The sequence below is a fragment of the Prunus persica genome, chromosome G5 (assembly GCF_000346465.2).
Source record: "Prunus persica cultivar Lovell chromosome G5, Prunus_persica_NCBIv2, whole genome shotgun sequence".
Taxonomy (NCBI): Eukaryota; Viridiplantae; Streptophyta; class Magnoliopsida; order Rosales; family Rosaceae; genus Prunus; species Prunus persica.
Window position 1 is genome coordinate 15,887,788 of NC_034013.1, and position 15,047 is coordinate 15,902,834.

General features: G+C 37.2%; 2 protein-coding genes across 2 annotated transcripts; both read left to right on the top strand.

Moving 5' to 3' along the window:
- Positions 4,755–6,041, top strand: LOC18776154 (myb-related protein Hv1). Its single transcript, XM_007210653.2, has 3 exons — positions 4,755–4,890; positions 4,976–5,105; positions 5,315–6,041. Exons 1-3 carry the CDS (start codon positions 4,755–4,757, stop codon positions 6,039–6,041), a joined length of 993 nt encoding a protein of 330 aa, XP_007210715.2.
- Positions 7,419–14,777, top strand: LOC18777524. The gene is made up of 20 exons (XM_007210255.2): positions 7,419–7,727; positions 7,874–7,943; positions 8,135–8,177; positions 8,496–8,573; positions 8,702–8,786; positions 8,920–9,002; positions 9,359–9,416; positions 9,865–9,975; positions 10,315–10,372; positions 10,565–10,661; positions 11,290–11,325; positions 11,823–11,959; positions 12,160–12,230; positions 12,313–12,366; positions 12,474–12,616; positions 12,758–12,898; positions 13,375–13,608; positions 13,735–13,794; positions 13,967–14,230; positions 14,340–14,777. Exons 1-20 carry the CDS (start codon positions 7,580–7,582, stop codon positions 14,463–14,465), a joined length of 2,097 nt encoding a protein of 698 aa, XP_007210317.1. The 5' UTR covers positions 7,419–7,579; the 3' UTR covers positions 14,466–14,777.

Genomic DNA, 15,047 nt, shown 5'->3' on the forward strand with positions numbered 1-15,047 from the left:
ATCTTATCCTTCTAACCTCTTTTGTAAAGTCCATTGTTTTGCTCCAAAGCTAGATAAAGAATTAGAGATAAGATGGAGGCATTCGTACTATTTTTGATTTTATTTCCATTAGGAGAACAGATTTGGAGGATTATCCCTTTCTATTTTATTTCATTACCTTAATGCTTGCGGTTTTTGTGAAAGTTGCTAGGGCAATTGTTCTTATGCTCACAATAGAAAGGGTTAAATTGCTGGGGCATGCACGATAGCTGGGATGTGGAGACATACTTGTCTGGTTTGGCATGCACGATACGATAGTGCTTTCTCTTGGTCACAAAGTCAACATTTATTTTCTCAGTGTTTGGTATATTTTAATTACGATGTAAATGTGACAAGTTTCCATGGTTATCTCCTAAGTTCGTGATAGATTATTTTTAATACAAGTCCATTTTAAAGGAGCGAAAACATTTTCATTTTCTTATTCATTTTCCTTTCCAAGCATTAAGATAAGTCAACCCATTAAAGGCACGTGCATGTCCAGTTCGTGCATGTCACGATCAAAGAAAGAAATGCAGCAAACGACTTCGAATAAATATTTTGCTTTAATTCTTTCATTCAGAATGCATGGCCACATATACACTTCAATAACATGAATCCAGCATTAATTAGCAGTTAAGCGGCCTAATCACTAATTATTTAATCATCACAAGAACACAAACGGGTTGAAAAGCCCAAATTATATGTGACCTATGTCAAGCAAGGCCCAAGAAAACATAAGAAGGCCAAACTATTGACTAAGCAATGACAAAGCATACCAATTTTTTTTAACAAAGCGATATTCTAACCACTCTTAATGTATGAAAATAAAAATCAAACTCGGTTCAAAGGGGTTGCAAGTCACACTGCCTTGACCAACTCGGGTAACATTCGTATGTACCCACCAATTACTCTATCATTATATATATATTTTTAATAATTGAAATAAAAAATTGATCTAGTCGTTGGTGTTGTGGGCATTTGTCAAGGGCTTATTTATGCACAGCACAAGTGAATGACGGGCCAGTGGCCTATGAAAGTGGTGGCCCACGGCCCTGAAGATATTTGTGGGATATGCAAATCCTTAATTAAAGAGAGCTTTCAAAATAAAATTCAAACGCCTGTCTGTCTGTCTGTCCGGATCTGCCTGGATCAAGATGGTATTTGGGGCTCGATCAGTATTGCAGAGATGTCATTTGAGGTCACATGTATAAGTATTTTCCACATTTAACTTGATGGGGCCAAAACCAGCTGCCTCAAGTCCCCCACCCACCATTTGTTTATGTTCAACATTTCCTTGGTCATTATAACAACCCCAGTTTTCTAGCTACCTATAGGTCATGACTCATGATTGAGTCCAAGATAGTTGGCATTATGTATATGCATGAGTGTGTGACCTAGCTAATGTTTACAAATCATTTCAACATAGTTTTTTAGTGTGCGTGTCAACAACATGTGGACTCACGTCTATCATCAGTTACAATATTCATTGAAATTCCACCTTTTTTAAAGAAATGACGGTCAACAGAGTTTAGTCTAATGAAAAATAATATTTATTTGTAGATTAGAGTTCTTATATTTAAACCTTCATGCTACATTATATAGTCTAGACTCATTTGTGTTTATTTTTTAAAAAACATGACTGATTGAGAAAATTTCACTTCCACTTAAAGCGGTATATGTAATAAAAAATCTCTTTTATTTCTCTGCTTCCATACAGTATATCTGTCCAAAACTATTTCTCCTGCTTCCATACAGTATATCTGTCGAAGACTATTTCTCTGCTTCCATACAGTACATCTGTCCAATTCATGGCAAGGGTTTTGTTGTGTACATTTGTTCCTGCAACAATCATAATAATAAATCTGAAACGTTCTGCCCTTAATTTCTTTGTTTGAGATGAGAGAGAGAAGTTATGTCCTTAATAAAGAGCTTAGTGTTGCACGTACAGTTATGATTTACTGTGGGTAATAAAATGTAACTGCGCTCTTTGCTGTGGTAGGCCAGTGGAGCTAAGTTGAAATTTGTGTACAATTCACACCCACTCTGGTACTTTTGCCAGATGACCAGTAATTCACAATTTGAAAATGCAATAAACTCAGCATGCACCGAACGGGCTTTGGATGCTTTCGCTGTTATTACGGACATCCCCATAGGAAAAAAAGTGTATGCTATTTGCATCAGGCCAGGACTTGCTTAACCGTGCAACTGGTTAAACTAAAAGTAGTGCAAACAGTGATACTCTGCTTTGATCTTCCACTGTTGATTCAGAAATCATACTTGTTTGGCACTGAAAATTTTGGACATTGACTGACTGCTGGTCTCAAGAGAATTAATACTGGGGTTGAATGGAGTGTTGGAGTGGTGGTGCTGGGAGAAATTACAAGTGCCATAACCCAGAAGTGGTACAATACTACAATTTTCTTCATCCTGGGCCCACTTCACATCATTTGCAAACCTAATCTTACTGTTAGTAAACATGGTTCAGGAACTCATCGTAACACAACAGACAGACTGCGGTACATGTTACAGGATAAGCAATATGTATATACTTAACTTTCGTAGCTAGGTTAGATGTATTTGCTGCTGTAAGAACACCTGCGTAATTTTGATCAGAGTTTTGGTTGAGGAAGTATATCAACATTGACCACTGGGTAACATAAAGATGCATGCTTATTTAATGTTACGCGACCTTTTTATTTGGACGTTACAAGTTAGAACCTATATCATGGTGATCGAGTGGAGACCGACCGAGTGGAGACAAATTTTATCCAAAAAATAAAAAAATTTGGTCAGAAATTAAAAATGTTATGGGTGTCTGTCCATTTTGGTTAGACATTATATACGTGGGTCCATAACAAAGATATGTGATTCAAAGCTTAATAGTTGATTTTATTGACATATATTTGGGGTGTAGGTTTCGACATGATGAAGATGATATATAACACATGTGTATCGAAACGAAAGTACGTCTCTTTCATATACAAGCTTGCAGTGGCCGTGGCCCCCATAAGTTCCATAAAAAAGCCAATAACTCTTTAACACCTGCTGCAATATTAGTTGAAATATAAAGCTATTAAACCTTATAATTACAGTACTGGTCCCCCCAAAGACAAGCTACTAGCCCCGCTCGTACTCAGCCACAACAACAACTCATGGGAGAAGAGAGAGTTATTACATTTCAGAGACTTTAACATAATATATATGTATATAGATAGACATAGATGACAGAACCTATTGTGCATGACAAGCCTTTTGTATCAAATATCAGACAATAGAGATGCCAAGACCACACAGTTCATTTTTTGTTTTTGGTTATTCATTATATCTTGCTTTGTCCTTTTGCTTTAAATCCATTGATGAAGGACTGATATTCCTCAACAGGGCTCTTCATAACCGCTATCCCATTCGCTTATTTATGTCTCATTGTAAAGGGCTGGTTTGGAACCAACTAATTCTGTCCCTTATAATTAGTATGAAGGGAAATGGTTGCGACAAGGAATTAATAATAATAATTGTTTCAATATCCATGTTTTATTTAGGACCACCACAGAACAAGTGTAGAGAGATGCTAGGGTTTCATGGCTTAACCCAGAAGAACCAGTTTAAAATGCAGCTGAATTATTAAGAAGACATAAATCTTTCTCCATTTACTCTCCCGACCCAACGAAATGAATTGCGGGTTTTTTTTTTCTCTCTCTCTCTCTCTCTCTCTCTCTCTCTCTCTCTTTTCCTTTTTCCTTTTATTTCTTTCCCTGAATATTAGATTGCACATTCAATTCCATACATGATTAGCTAAAAGGCTGACATCATCATAAATGATGGGCCATTATATTTATAATTTGTCTATGAATTACAACCGGAATTCGTTTTCTTATTATTAGATACAATTGATAGCTGGTTTATATTATTCTAATTAAATTAAATCCAATTCCAAAGATGAGAAAGCCAAAGCGGTTCCCATATAAGCAAGTTAGAATGCTTTCTCCCCCGGAATCACATCCAGATAAGGAAGCTTGTCATGTAATAGCATTTGTTAGTCTATCAATCTAATCCAAGCAACTTTGAATGTGCTCTACGTGTTGAGAGATTCGAACTCAGGTGTAAAGGGGCTATCTCATTACCGTGATATATGTTGTTACAACTTACAATGTTGTAAATCAAATTGATAATCATATTCAAAACATGCATGTGCATATGCATGCAAGTTATTCAAAAGGAAAGAAGAATGCATTAGTGAATCCTTCTTATAATTAATCAAGAAGTTCAATTAACCAACATAATATCATAAGGGTACGTAACAAAGTACTTACCTGAATATTGATGTCTCCAGCTAGACGTGGGACACGAATTTTAACTTCTTGAACTGCATGGGTGTTACGAGTCATCAATCATCACAACGGCTCTAACCCTAGCTTACTCAATCCAACATCACTTTGACTTCTGTACAACAAGAAGAAGAAGAAAAAAAAACCCATGTATTTATCCGCTATAAATAGTAAGGAAATGTTCACAGTCTGGGTCGTAACCAAAATTGCCGGAATTAGCCTACTGTTGCTATCACTCCATAGCCTCTAGCTAGTCCTCACAACTCCTCATTCGAAAACTGTGTCTAGCCTTCAACTTTTTGAAGCTCAAACAACTACTCCTTCACACTCATTGCCTTTCTTTTTTTGCTTTTTCTTTTTTCCAATAATTAACATAACATTAATTATTAGGGTATTTAAGTGTCGATCGAAATGGGAAAGTCTACTTGCTTTGCTGCAGCATCGGGCATAAAGAGAGGTCCATGGACTCCTGAAGAAGACAGAAAGCTCTTAGATTTCATTCAACTGCATGGCCATGGAAGCTGGAGCTCCTTGCCCCAAAAAGCTGGTACGTACTATTTTCTGTTGCATTATATATTGTATGCTAACTTGGTTTGGACACACAATATACTGAACTTGGTCTGTTTTTATAGGTTTGAAAAGATGCGGGAAGAGCTGTAGGCTAAGGTGGAGAAACTACCTAAGGCCTGATATTAAGAGGGGAAATTTCAGTTTGCACGAAGACCAAACCATCATTCAACTCCATGCACTTCTAGGCAACAGGTTAATACATATCTAATTATTTTATTAATGTTTTGTGAACTTGCAAGCTGAATGTTTAGGTGCATATGCATGCTTCATATGTATAATAATATCATACGTGGTTTAGACTAATTAGTCTAAGACGTGTGTGCTCATGTCTTGCACCTGAGTTCGATTCCGCTCCTCATGTAGTACAACTTTGTGAGCTAATGATTCTGGACAAAATATAGATGGTCGGCTATAGCTGCGCACTTACCAAAGAGGACAGACAATGAGATCAAGAATTACTGGAACACACATCTCAAGAAACGACTGGCCAAGATAGGGTTTGACCCTGTCACCCACAAGCCCAAGACTGCCATTCTTGGCTCTGCCAATGGTGACCCCAAGAAGTTGTCAAATCTCAGCCACATTGCTCAGTGGGAAAGTGCCAGGCTCCAAGCAGAAGCCAGGTTGTCCAAAGAGTCCGAACTACACAAATCATCAGCTCATCAGCTACTTCACGATCAAACGGCGTCACTTACTCATGATCATCTTCACCATCAGTTTGCCCCACTCGTTCCACAGTGCCTTGACATTCTAAGGGCATCAGCTTGGGAAAGCCTGATATCAATGTCGACAAAGTCATCAAGCTCAGATGCTGATGCACCAACCAGTCACATCAACGGCGGCCAAAATCACGTTTCTTTTGGTTATCATCATGATGTTCATGAGCATGGCGTTAATATCATAAGTAATTTTGAGGGTCCAACATCGGATCATCAGTTCTCAAGCATGACGGAATGTGATGATTCACGGGCCATGTCATCAATGACGACTGGATCGCTGGGTTTGAATGAGCTCATAGGCCAATATTGCGGGAACGAATGCAGTGAATTATTCGAGGCACTCCAGCAATATATGGGGTTTGAAGTTGAGGTCGGGGATGCTTGGACTAGTTTGGAACAATTATTGTGATATATAATGATGGGCATCAAATCATGACAGGCATTTCATGATGAAAATGTAATCGAGCTAGAGAGAGAGAGGTTAACAAACGTACGTAAGTATATATCTATCTATCTTTGGTAGTTCTGATGAATGAATCTCCACCACCTGCATAAATTAACAGAGTAGGTGGTGGTTTATTTGGGGTTTATGAAGTATTATGAATTGTGGACCATCGAAACTAATCATGTAAAAATCTGCTCTCGAGTTTAATTTCTAATTGTTGTAGTGTTTGTTTTATTTTTGTTGAATTTGTATATTATATATCATTATCATCAATAGTCACGTGATGAGAGAAATAGACTCGTATAACCAATCACTCCTATTTTCTCGCCTAGTACCCAACCAATAAATAAAATAAGAGAATGGAAAATGAGAAATAACCCATAATAAACTCATAAAAAACATAGGCTATGTTGGTATATATCAATATTGTTGTTTTGGATTCTCTCCCTCCCTATAGCTATTATTATCTGAAATCGTGCACGTATTTTACAGTGCTCCTGGGGATGGACGACAATCAAATCAAGGATTGTACGTATTAATGTTGTCGTACTTGCCATATACATATGGACCATACACTGAAATCGTCACTTTCACACACGTTGAAGGGCTTGATGATGGGATGGGTCCAGACTCTATTAGGTGGGAGTCTGGTTTTTGGGGTTGGTCGATCCGTATTTGATAATCACTTCTTAGATACTTACTGCTACTTTGTCTTGTGCTTGTTTTTTACCGCAAACATAGTAATGTACAAGTAATAACGCCCTTGGTATTGTTTTTTTGTTTTGGGTTATATCGGAGGAAAGAAACTCTTTGGATTTCAAAGAAGCATATAGATATTTTTATTCAAAAATCAAAGTGCTTATTGAAAAGTACTTGCAAGTGCTTTTTGGTTCTTCTTTAGAAACCGCTTTTATAGGTCATACGTACTTATAAGGTTTATTTTTTGTCAAACGCGGTAAAAATCACTTTTTAGCCATTTCGAAAGCAATCCGAACGAAACCTAAATAAATACTTTGCCAATCATGAATTGAACTTAGACAATAGTTTCGGGCCGAAATAGTCCCCTTGATGGTGGAGCGTGCGTAAATTGCTTTGTTAAACCCATTTGATGGTTGGGTATAGAAATCAAAGTACATTGACCCTCTGGGAACATTTGGGCTCTCTCAATAAAACCCAAATCTTAGCGTCCATTACAAACATTCCAAGCGTATGCTTCAAGCCCATCTCCATTGACTTTGCCACAAAAGATCCACTCACCATGTTACACGTGTCACATTTCTTTAAAGCCGATCGCTACGAGCCAATGAGCGTGCCCTCCTTTTAAAAGGAAACAGTGTTTGCTCCCAAGTCTAGCGAGTCTGTTGTTGCCGTTGTCACTTTCTCCTGTCACTTGCGCCAATATTTTCAGTAATATTGGGCTCAACGCCTCCCCCACGCCCAAAGCGACTCTCGCCCTCACTCACAGACGGCAGACTCATCGTCATCCCTCTCTTCTGAGCACCATGGCAACGCCTGCGCCTCCGGCCGCGACGAGCTCGTCAATGGCGTCCACGTTCAGAGCCTACTCGATGCCTCTGATTCTCTTTGCCGCTGCCATGTTCTTCCAGCTCTTCGTCATTCCCAAATCCTTTCCTCCTTCTAATTACGACAGTAACTCTCTCTCTCTCTCTCTCTCTCTCTCTCTCTATATATATATATATATAGATATATATCTGTTTCTCTCATATATATGTATGGGTGAGTGTGTTAATGTATTTGGTTTTCAAACGATTGCTTTGTTTGGTGAATTGTGGTAGTTCTTGGTATAAAGATGTATAGCTCAATTGAAGAAGTGAGAGAGGCCTACAACAATATTTCTTCCGCCTGGTGAATTTTCTTTTTCTTTCCTTGTCTACTTTGATTGACATGTCGTTTTAGTGATCGGAATCACACAATTCGTTAGTTTTGACAATTTCCAGAAGAAGAAGACTCTGTATATCAAAGTTTTTGAAACACTCAATGTATAGTTCAAAGCACTCTGCTGTTCTTACATAGCTGCGACATGTCGTTATTTTCAGGAACTCAGGCGAGCGAGCTCCTGTTACTCTTGATTTTATCAAGGTCAGTGAATTTTTGGTTTGTCGTCTGAACCTAATTTTTTAGTTACATGTAGATGAAATAATTTGTTTAGCTTAATTGCGGTCAAATGAAGAAAGAATGGTTGATTTTGTCATTTTGAAAAGTTGATGATAATAAAATGATATATGTGAAGAAGGGGTTATAAAACATGGACACAACAACTATTTTTTATTTATTTTAAAAAATATGCTTACAATATTCAAAAGAGACTTGTAGCTTTCTTAGTCAGTAATTGGGCTTGCTTTCTGTTATTTAGTTAATATTTTTGCTCTAAGCATGGGATTGGGATATGAATTGCAGATTCAATATGCTTATGAGTTGCTGACGAATCCGTTGTGGAAGAGAAACTATGACATATTTGGCATTGATGAGCAAATAGTGAGTTCTTGCTCCCATTCCAAGACTGAAACTTTAAATGTCTAGTTTGTACTGCTCTCCTTGTTCTTTTTTCCGTAACCTTTGCCGAGTGTTACACTGTTTTATTGATTGCCCTATTTTGACCGTAGGATGTAATTGAGAAGGTCAAAGAGCAATATGCAGGAGAAAGCTTTTCAAAGATAGAACTTCCTTTACTTGACTCTGTTTCTTCAGGTTGGAACTTAAGCTGTTAATTGTGTTAAAATTGCAATTGCTTTATTGTTTTATTGTTTGAATTATTATTGAAAGAGTTTGTTGCAGAGTTTCCATTGTTTCTAGGCTGATGAATAATCTTTTCTTTTATTAGATATTCAAGATCATGATCTTACAGTCATTACCTCCAAGGATTTCCAGACCATGTTTCAGGGTAACATGCCAGCGCTAATTCAGGTAAAATCACTTTATAAGTCATGCTGCATGTCATGACAAATTTAACCAGCTTATGCTTTTATATTTTCCTTGATTTCCCTCCCCTTCCACCAATGGTTTACTTAATAGAGCCATTTTCCTCTTTTTCCACCCTTCCATAACTTAGAGAGTAATATGCATAACATAACATAAAGACATTTTGATATAAATTTCTATAAACACAGAACCAGAATGTGCTTATCTTGTGCTTTCATATTCTGTATAGAGTTTTGCGGCTGTTTCAGATTAAACCTTATGTTTTCATTTTTCAAAACTTCTTGTTATCCCCGTTATATATGTACTGACTATTAATTCATGTTCGTTGTGATTTTGACCAGTTGTGCTCGTTTGGGAGCAAAAGCTGTGATAAATTTTCTGATGCGTGGAAAAAAATTGGTATGTTTTCATTTTGGAGTACCTGAGTTAAGATTCTTTATCTGAAATGGTTTCTTGACAAGTTTAGATTGTGGCTAATCCTTGCAATCGATTGAGTGAAGCCTTGTGTTTTTTACCACTTACTAACACTTACCACTTGGTTTGTTGGTTTTCATTACACAAGTCCTTTAACCATTTAGTTTCACCGGGGCATATTGTTTCTATGCTAAGTTGTATCGCATGATTGCTTGTTTGTAGGTTGTTTTTTCTTTCTAATAACTAAATTTACATATATTCCAAGCATTGTTGTAGTTACAAGTTTACAACCCATTCCTTTGTCTCGTTAAATTTCAAAGTTTAACTCAATATATTTTTATGAACTAATTTCTCTCTCTCTCTCTCTCTCTCTCTCTCTCTCTCTCTCTCTCTCTCTCTCTCTTCATTTTGTTTCCTTATCTTCTATAACCAGCTGCTCTGTTGGGTGGTGTGGCAAATACTGGTCTTTTGGAACTTGGGGAGCTTCAGCTAGCAACACATCTTGCTGAGAGAAAACCAACTGGACAACCTTTCTTCAGGAATGGTAAGTGGTTTTCCAAAAAATAAATTTTGCATTCTGTTGTACAAAGTAGCCGTTGTTTGTGCACTTTAATACAGATGTTTGTGCACTTTTCTTCTGCTTCATAATTGATACGGTTCCTATCCATGATCATCATTACTACTGCACCAATTGGTGCCAGGATTAAGGTGCTGCAAAACTACTGGAAATCCTAAATTTGACTATGAATTTTTTGGGTGGAAACTGTATTTTGTTGAAGTCTTTTCATTTTCTTTTGTTTCTTGTTTCTGACTGCATATCATTCTCTTTTTTATCTTTAAATGTTTTGTTCCTTTTTTCTGACTACCTATCATTCTCTTACAGGCCTTCCTTCTCTTGTTGCTTTTCCCCCGGGGTGTAAAACTTCCAATTGCCTTGTTAGGTGAGTTTTCAGTTAGCTCTAAGATCATTACTATGCTTGAATCCGTGTACTTGGTTTAATGACAGAAGTTTTTAGATGCTCTGCTACATAGGCAAGGTTTTTTGTCTTTCCCCTGCTTGCTTGATATGCTCCAACGCATCATATTTCCTAAATTAGTTTGGAATGGTATCTCAGTCTGATCTTTTGTATTAGGTACGAAGGAGAGCTCTGGGTTGATTCAGTTACAGATTGGTTTGCAACAACCATACTTGGTTTACCTCGTATTCTTTACTACTCAAAGGAGTCACTGGTAATCCTATGGAATAAAATTCTCTTCGTCTCCTCTCTAACGTTATAGTAAATGCAACCTATGTTCAAAAGATAACTCAAGGTTAGATTGTTATGAGAAGGGGCTTTAGGGTAATTAGAATTTATACATGAAAGAAGTTTGGGAGTGGAATTTTGTTTCTGTGGTTTAAGGTGTGGTTTAATTGGAATAAGGGTATAACAAATCAGATTGGTTTATGAAGGAAATAAGAATAGAGAATGGATAACCCTGGAAATCGCTAAAAGCACTAGCTTAACCTTTTCCTAAGATATTATAAAAAAGACAGCTATGTACAGAGACACACACTCACCTCCAGAACCTGGATGGTGTAATAGGCTGTTATTCTTGTTTCAAGTACGGAAATTAGATGTAGAGGTAATTTTTTTTTCCTCCAAAAAGTTAGTTTATGCATTCAGATGTAAGGTAATTGATGATACTGGAATTTTGTTACACAAAAGAAACAAAGCAATTTTCAGGGGCTTATTTCATCTGAAATTTCTATTTCTCAAAAGAAACAAAAGCAATTAGTCCTACACTCAATGTATGCTGTTTCTTTTCTGTCACTTTTAACGTACCCTAAACTGATATGAATGCCTACTTCAATTTTCAGGGGCAGAAGTTTCTAGCAAAAGTTAGTCTTCATAAGGTACACTGTAGATACAATACTCAGCATAGAATTCTGCAATGTCCATATGAATCGTTTTTGTTTACTTCCTTCTGAATTTGATTTCTGATCATATTTATAAGAATGCTACATGAAAGAGGGATAATTCATCCATTTATTGTTTAAAAAAATTATCAAAGATGGTTACTCTAAAGCAACAAAGACAATATAACTGACACTGTCATGCATCCTTGTTGGTAGTTCTTTAATGTCACTTCATTACTTGTGCTTCTCTTCCTTAGAAAGAAGTTAGGGTCATTCCAAATGCATTTGTATCGCACACTGCCTCATACAACTCAAGACATTTGCAACTTTTATGTGACTGAAACTTTCAAGTGTTTGTACTTTGTACAGTTATTAATATATATTTTTCTAATGCATTTTACTCGATTAATGTATAAATACATGCGTAACATGCTGTTATCCAATGTTATACTTATGACCTGCCACTTGGATGATTTTGTTGTCCTGGATCACAGGTAAAAGTAATTTTCTTCTCCAAAACAGGGGAGCGTGCTGCTCCTTTCATACGCCAAGCTGCTAAAAATTATTGGACCCATGCTTCTTTTGCATTTGTGCTGTGGCGAGAAGAGGAATCTACTTTTTGGTTTAATTCGTGAGTGGCTAATCCTAATATTAATCTTCATGAAAGGGGATAGTTTTTCAGAATTTCTAATATCTTGTGTTGAATTGAGTCTATAATAACAGACAGTAATACTGTGAGATGAAACCTTTTGAAACTATACTGTTATTAAAAAATGGATACACTAAAGTATGCAGCTTTGATTTCAGAGGAATTTTTTTTATTGACAACAGGTTTGAGGTGGAATCTGCACCTGCTATAGTGTTTCTGAAAGATCCTGGTGTCAAACCTGTTGTGTACCATGGCACGTTTCTCTCTTAACTTCAGTCCTCAAGAACAACTTAATAAACTTGTGTGATAAGCAAAGCTGTATATTTTTTATGCAGGATCTGTTAACAATTCATGGTTCTTAAAGATCATGGAACAGAATAAACAGCAAGGTACTGTTTTCTTACACCATTCTTCATCTTTTTTTTCTTTCTGTAGTGGTACACCTTGGTGAATCAGGGGGAGCTCCTTTTTTATTTCTGACAGTTTGTTCTTTCAGAGCTTCCACAGTTGAGGAGTACGACATCCATGGAATTGGGTTGTGATCCCCGAGGCTATTCCCGTGCTGGACACCATACCGTTACTTGGTACTGTGCTGTTATAGCAGGAAGGCATAGCCCAGAACTCAGTACCATGCGTGGAGTAAGTGCCTTTTCCTGTCATTTTGGTCCACAACATTGCGCTCAGTCTGCGTTCAGAGAATGAATTTATGATTTATATGAGCCATCTAGCATTCATATTTTTCAAATTTAGCAATTGATGCGAATGACATAAGTTTGATAGACCATGCGTAGGGTTGAAGAAATCTTATCGAATGAAGTTGAGTCAAGATCAGCTGATGAAGAGCAATCTATAGCACCAGCAGCAGGTGCACTTAAAAGCAAACGACTGACATTTGCTTGGCTTGATGGAGAAGCCCAAAAGGTGAACATTTGTGTTTGTCTTTTTAAGTGTTATTTCATCATGCATGCACTCGGAAACAATATCGATTCCACAATCTACTCTGTATGTTACTATGTAGTGGTAAATTTAAAGACATCAAAAATTTCTACAGCATGGTGAACTTAGAACCAGTTTGGTTCAAGGAGCAATATTATAGCCGAGTTTTGTTCACTTGGCCACCAACCATTAGATCAAAATCCAAAGGTTGTCATTCAAAGTTGGTTTCAATCCCAAGGAAGTGCTTTGCATTATCAGAATTAATGCCAACCATTAGGTTTTGATCCAAGGGGAGTTGTTGACCACCAAATTTTATGATAAATTTCTCTCTCAATGGCAGATTTGGTACATCATTGTGTATCCATATGGGGGTAAAGGAAAATTGTATTAATTTGACACATTTGAATGGATATGCTTGTTTCTACACCATATTTCTCAGAAGAGCTGATATTCTGTTTCAGAAATATTGTCTCTTCTTCCTCCAATCTGAAACCAGCCATGAAACTTGTGGAGAAAGGACAGATATGACTGATGTACCTCAGTTATATATCGTACGCTACAAAAGGAATGTGACAGAAGAGGGTGACAAACCCGAGCAAAAGCCGAAAAGCATATGGGATGCAGTACAAGATCAGGAATTAGATCCAGCATCACAGCTTGTGGCAAAGTACAATGGTTCAGATGAAATTCCGGAGGTATCTAACTCTATGTTTTGAGAATTTCTTGACTTTGAATAATGCTTTAAACTACAATTAATGCCTCAACTCATATGTTCTTAGTTGGTTGCTTCGTTTTCACTTTTTTTTCTTCTTCTTCTGCAGATTATGAAATGGATCTCGCAAATAATCAAGGATGGAGACTCCAGAGATCTTCCTCATTATGTAAATGTTCTTTGTCTGTTTACACAACCCAGTCTTTCTAGGGAATTAGATGGTTCTAAGCACCATTCAAGACTGACTAGTCCCATTGTCTGATTTTCAAGTGTCAGATTCTCTGCACCTTTTGAGCGCTCCTCTTCTGTACCCTTACATTTAAAGTCTGTTTGCAATGCAGAGAACAAGAACTCCTCATCTGGTTCCTGAGAGTTCAGAGCCAATATGGTCCGCGGGTGTCCAAAGCATTCCTTCAACAAATACAATCAAGCAGAGTATCCGTGGCATTTTACGTGGATTCTATGATCGCATCAGAGGAGATCCAAGGATTGGTCCGATTTTGCTTCTGGCGGCATTGATGTCTTTTGGTACCATCTGGCTTCGGAGGAGCCAAGCAACTCCAGTGTCGAATCAACCAAGTCAACCAAGTCAACCAAATTCCAAGGTGAACATAAGAAGAAGAAGAAAAGAAATAAGAACAGACCAATTTAGCTATCCTTTGCTTCAACTTTTAGTCCTTGAGTGATGTGTTAACTTTTATCTGCATCTTACAGGAAGCAGGTAGACCAAGGAGAGACCGGCCTCGAAGAGCGACTAATGAACACCTTCCTCCTTCCATCACTGATATGGAACCCAAAGATTCTTATCAATGGTCACTATCAGGTTCTGATTCTGATTAGTGGGTGCTCACTGCTGGGTTTTTGTTTTTGGAGGTTTCAAGTAAAAAAAATACCAAATCCTTGGCTCATGTTTCAAAGACCAGTTGCAAACGCATTGGTTGAAGGCATGAACAGTTCCCCAGATATATCCTCAAACTGAAGATGAAAACTTTGGTCAAATTTCTCAACTCATTTTGAGAAAATAGTTAGTTTGTGTTACACCTATTTACTTTTTATATTTTAAGAAAAAGGTTCTTAACCTTGGCCACGCTTTATAAAGCAAAATCCAAATTTCTGTTTATAATTCAAAACATAGCATGCGATTTTATGCTCTGTGATGATCACACATGAACATCATAGCCCTTTTTCTAATTTTGCCATCTTCCTTGGTGATAGCTTTTGTGAAAACGACATCGTATGAGAGCAAACACTGCTGCCAACATTCGAATTCATGGGCATTATTGTAAATTAATCAGATTGTAGGCATGCTGCCTGTACACTATTAAGTTTGGGAGCTCAAAGGCAATCGAGCTCGTGTTGGAATAGAAATTAAACCATGTAAAAAAATAGAAGGTGGATGTAAACAACCAAAAATGTGGATAC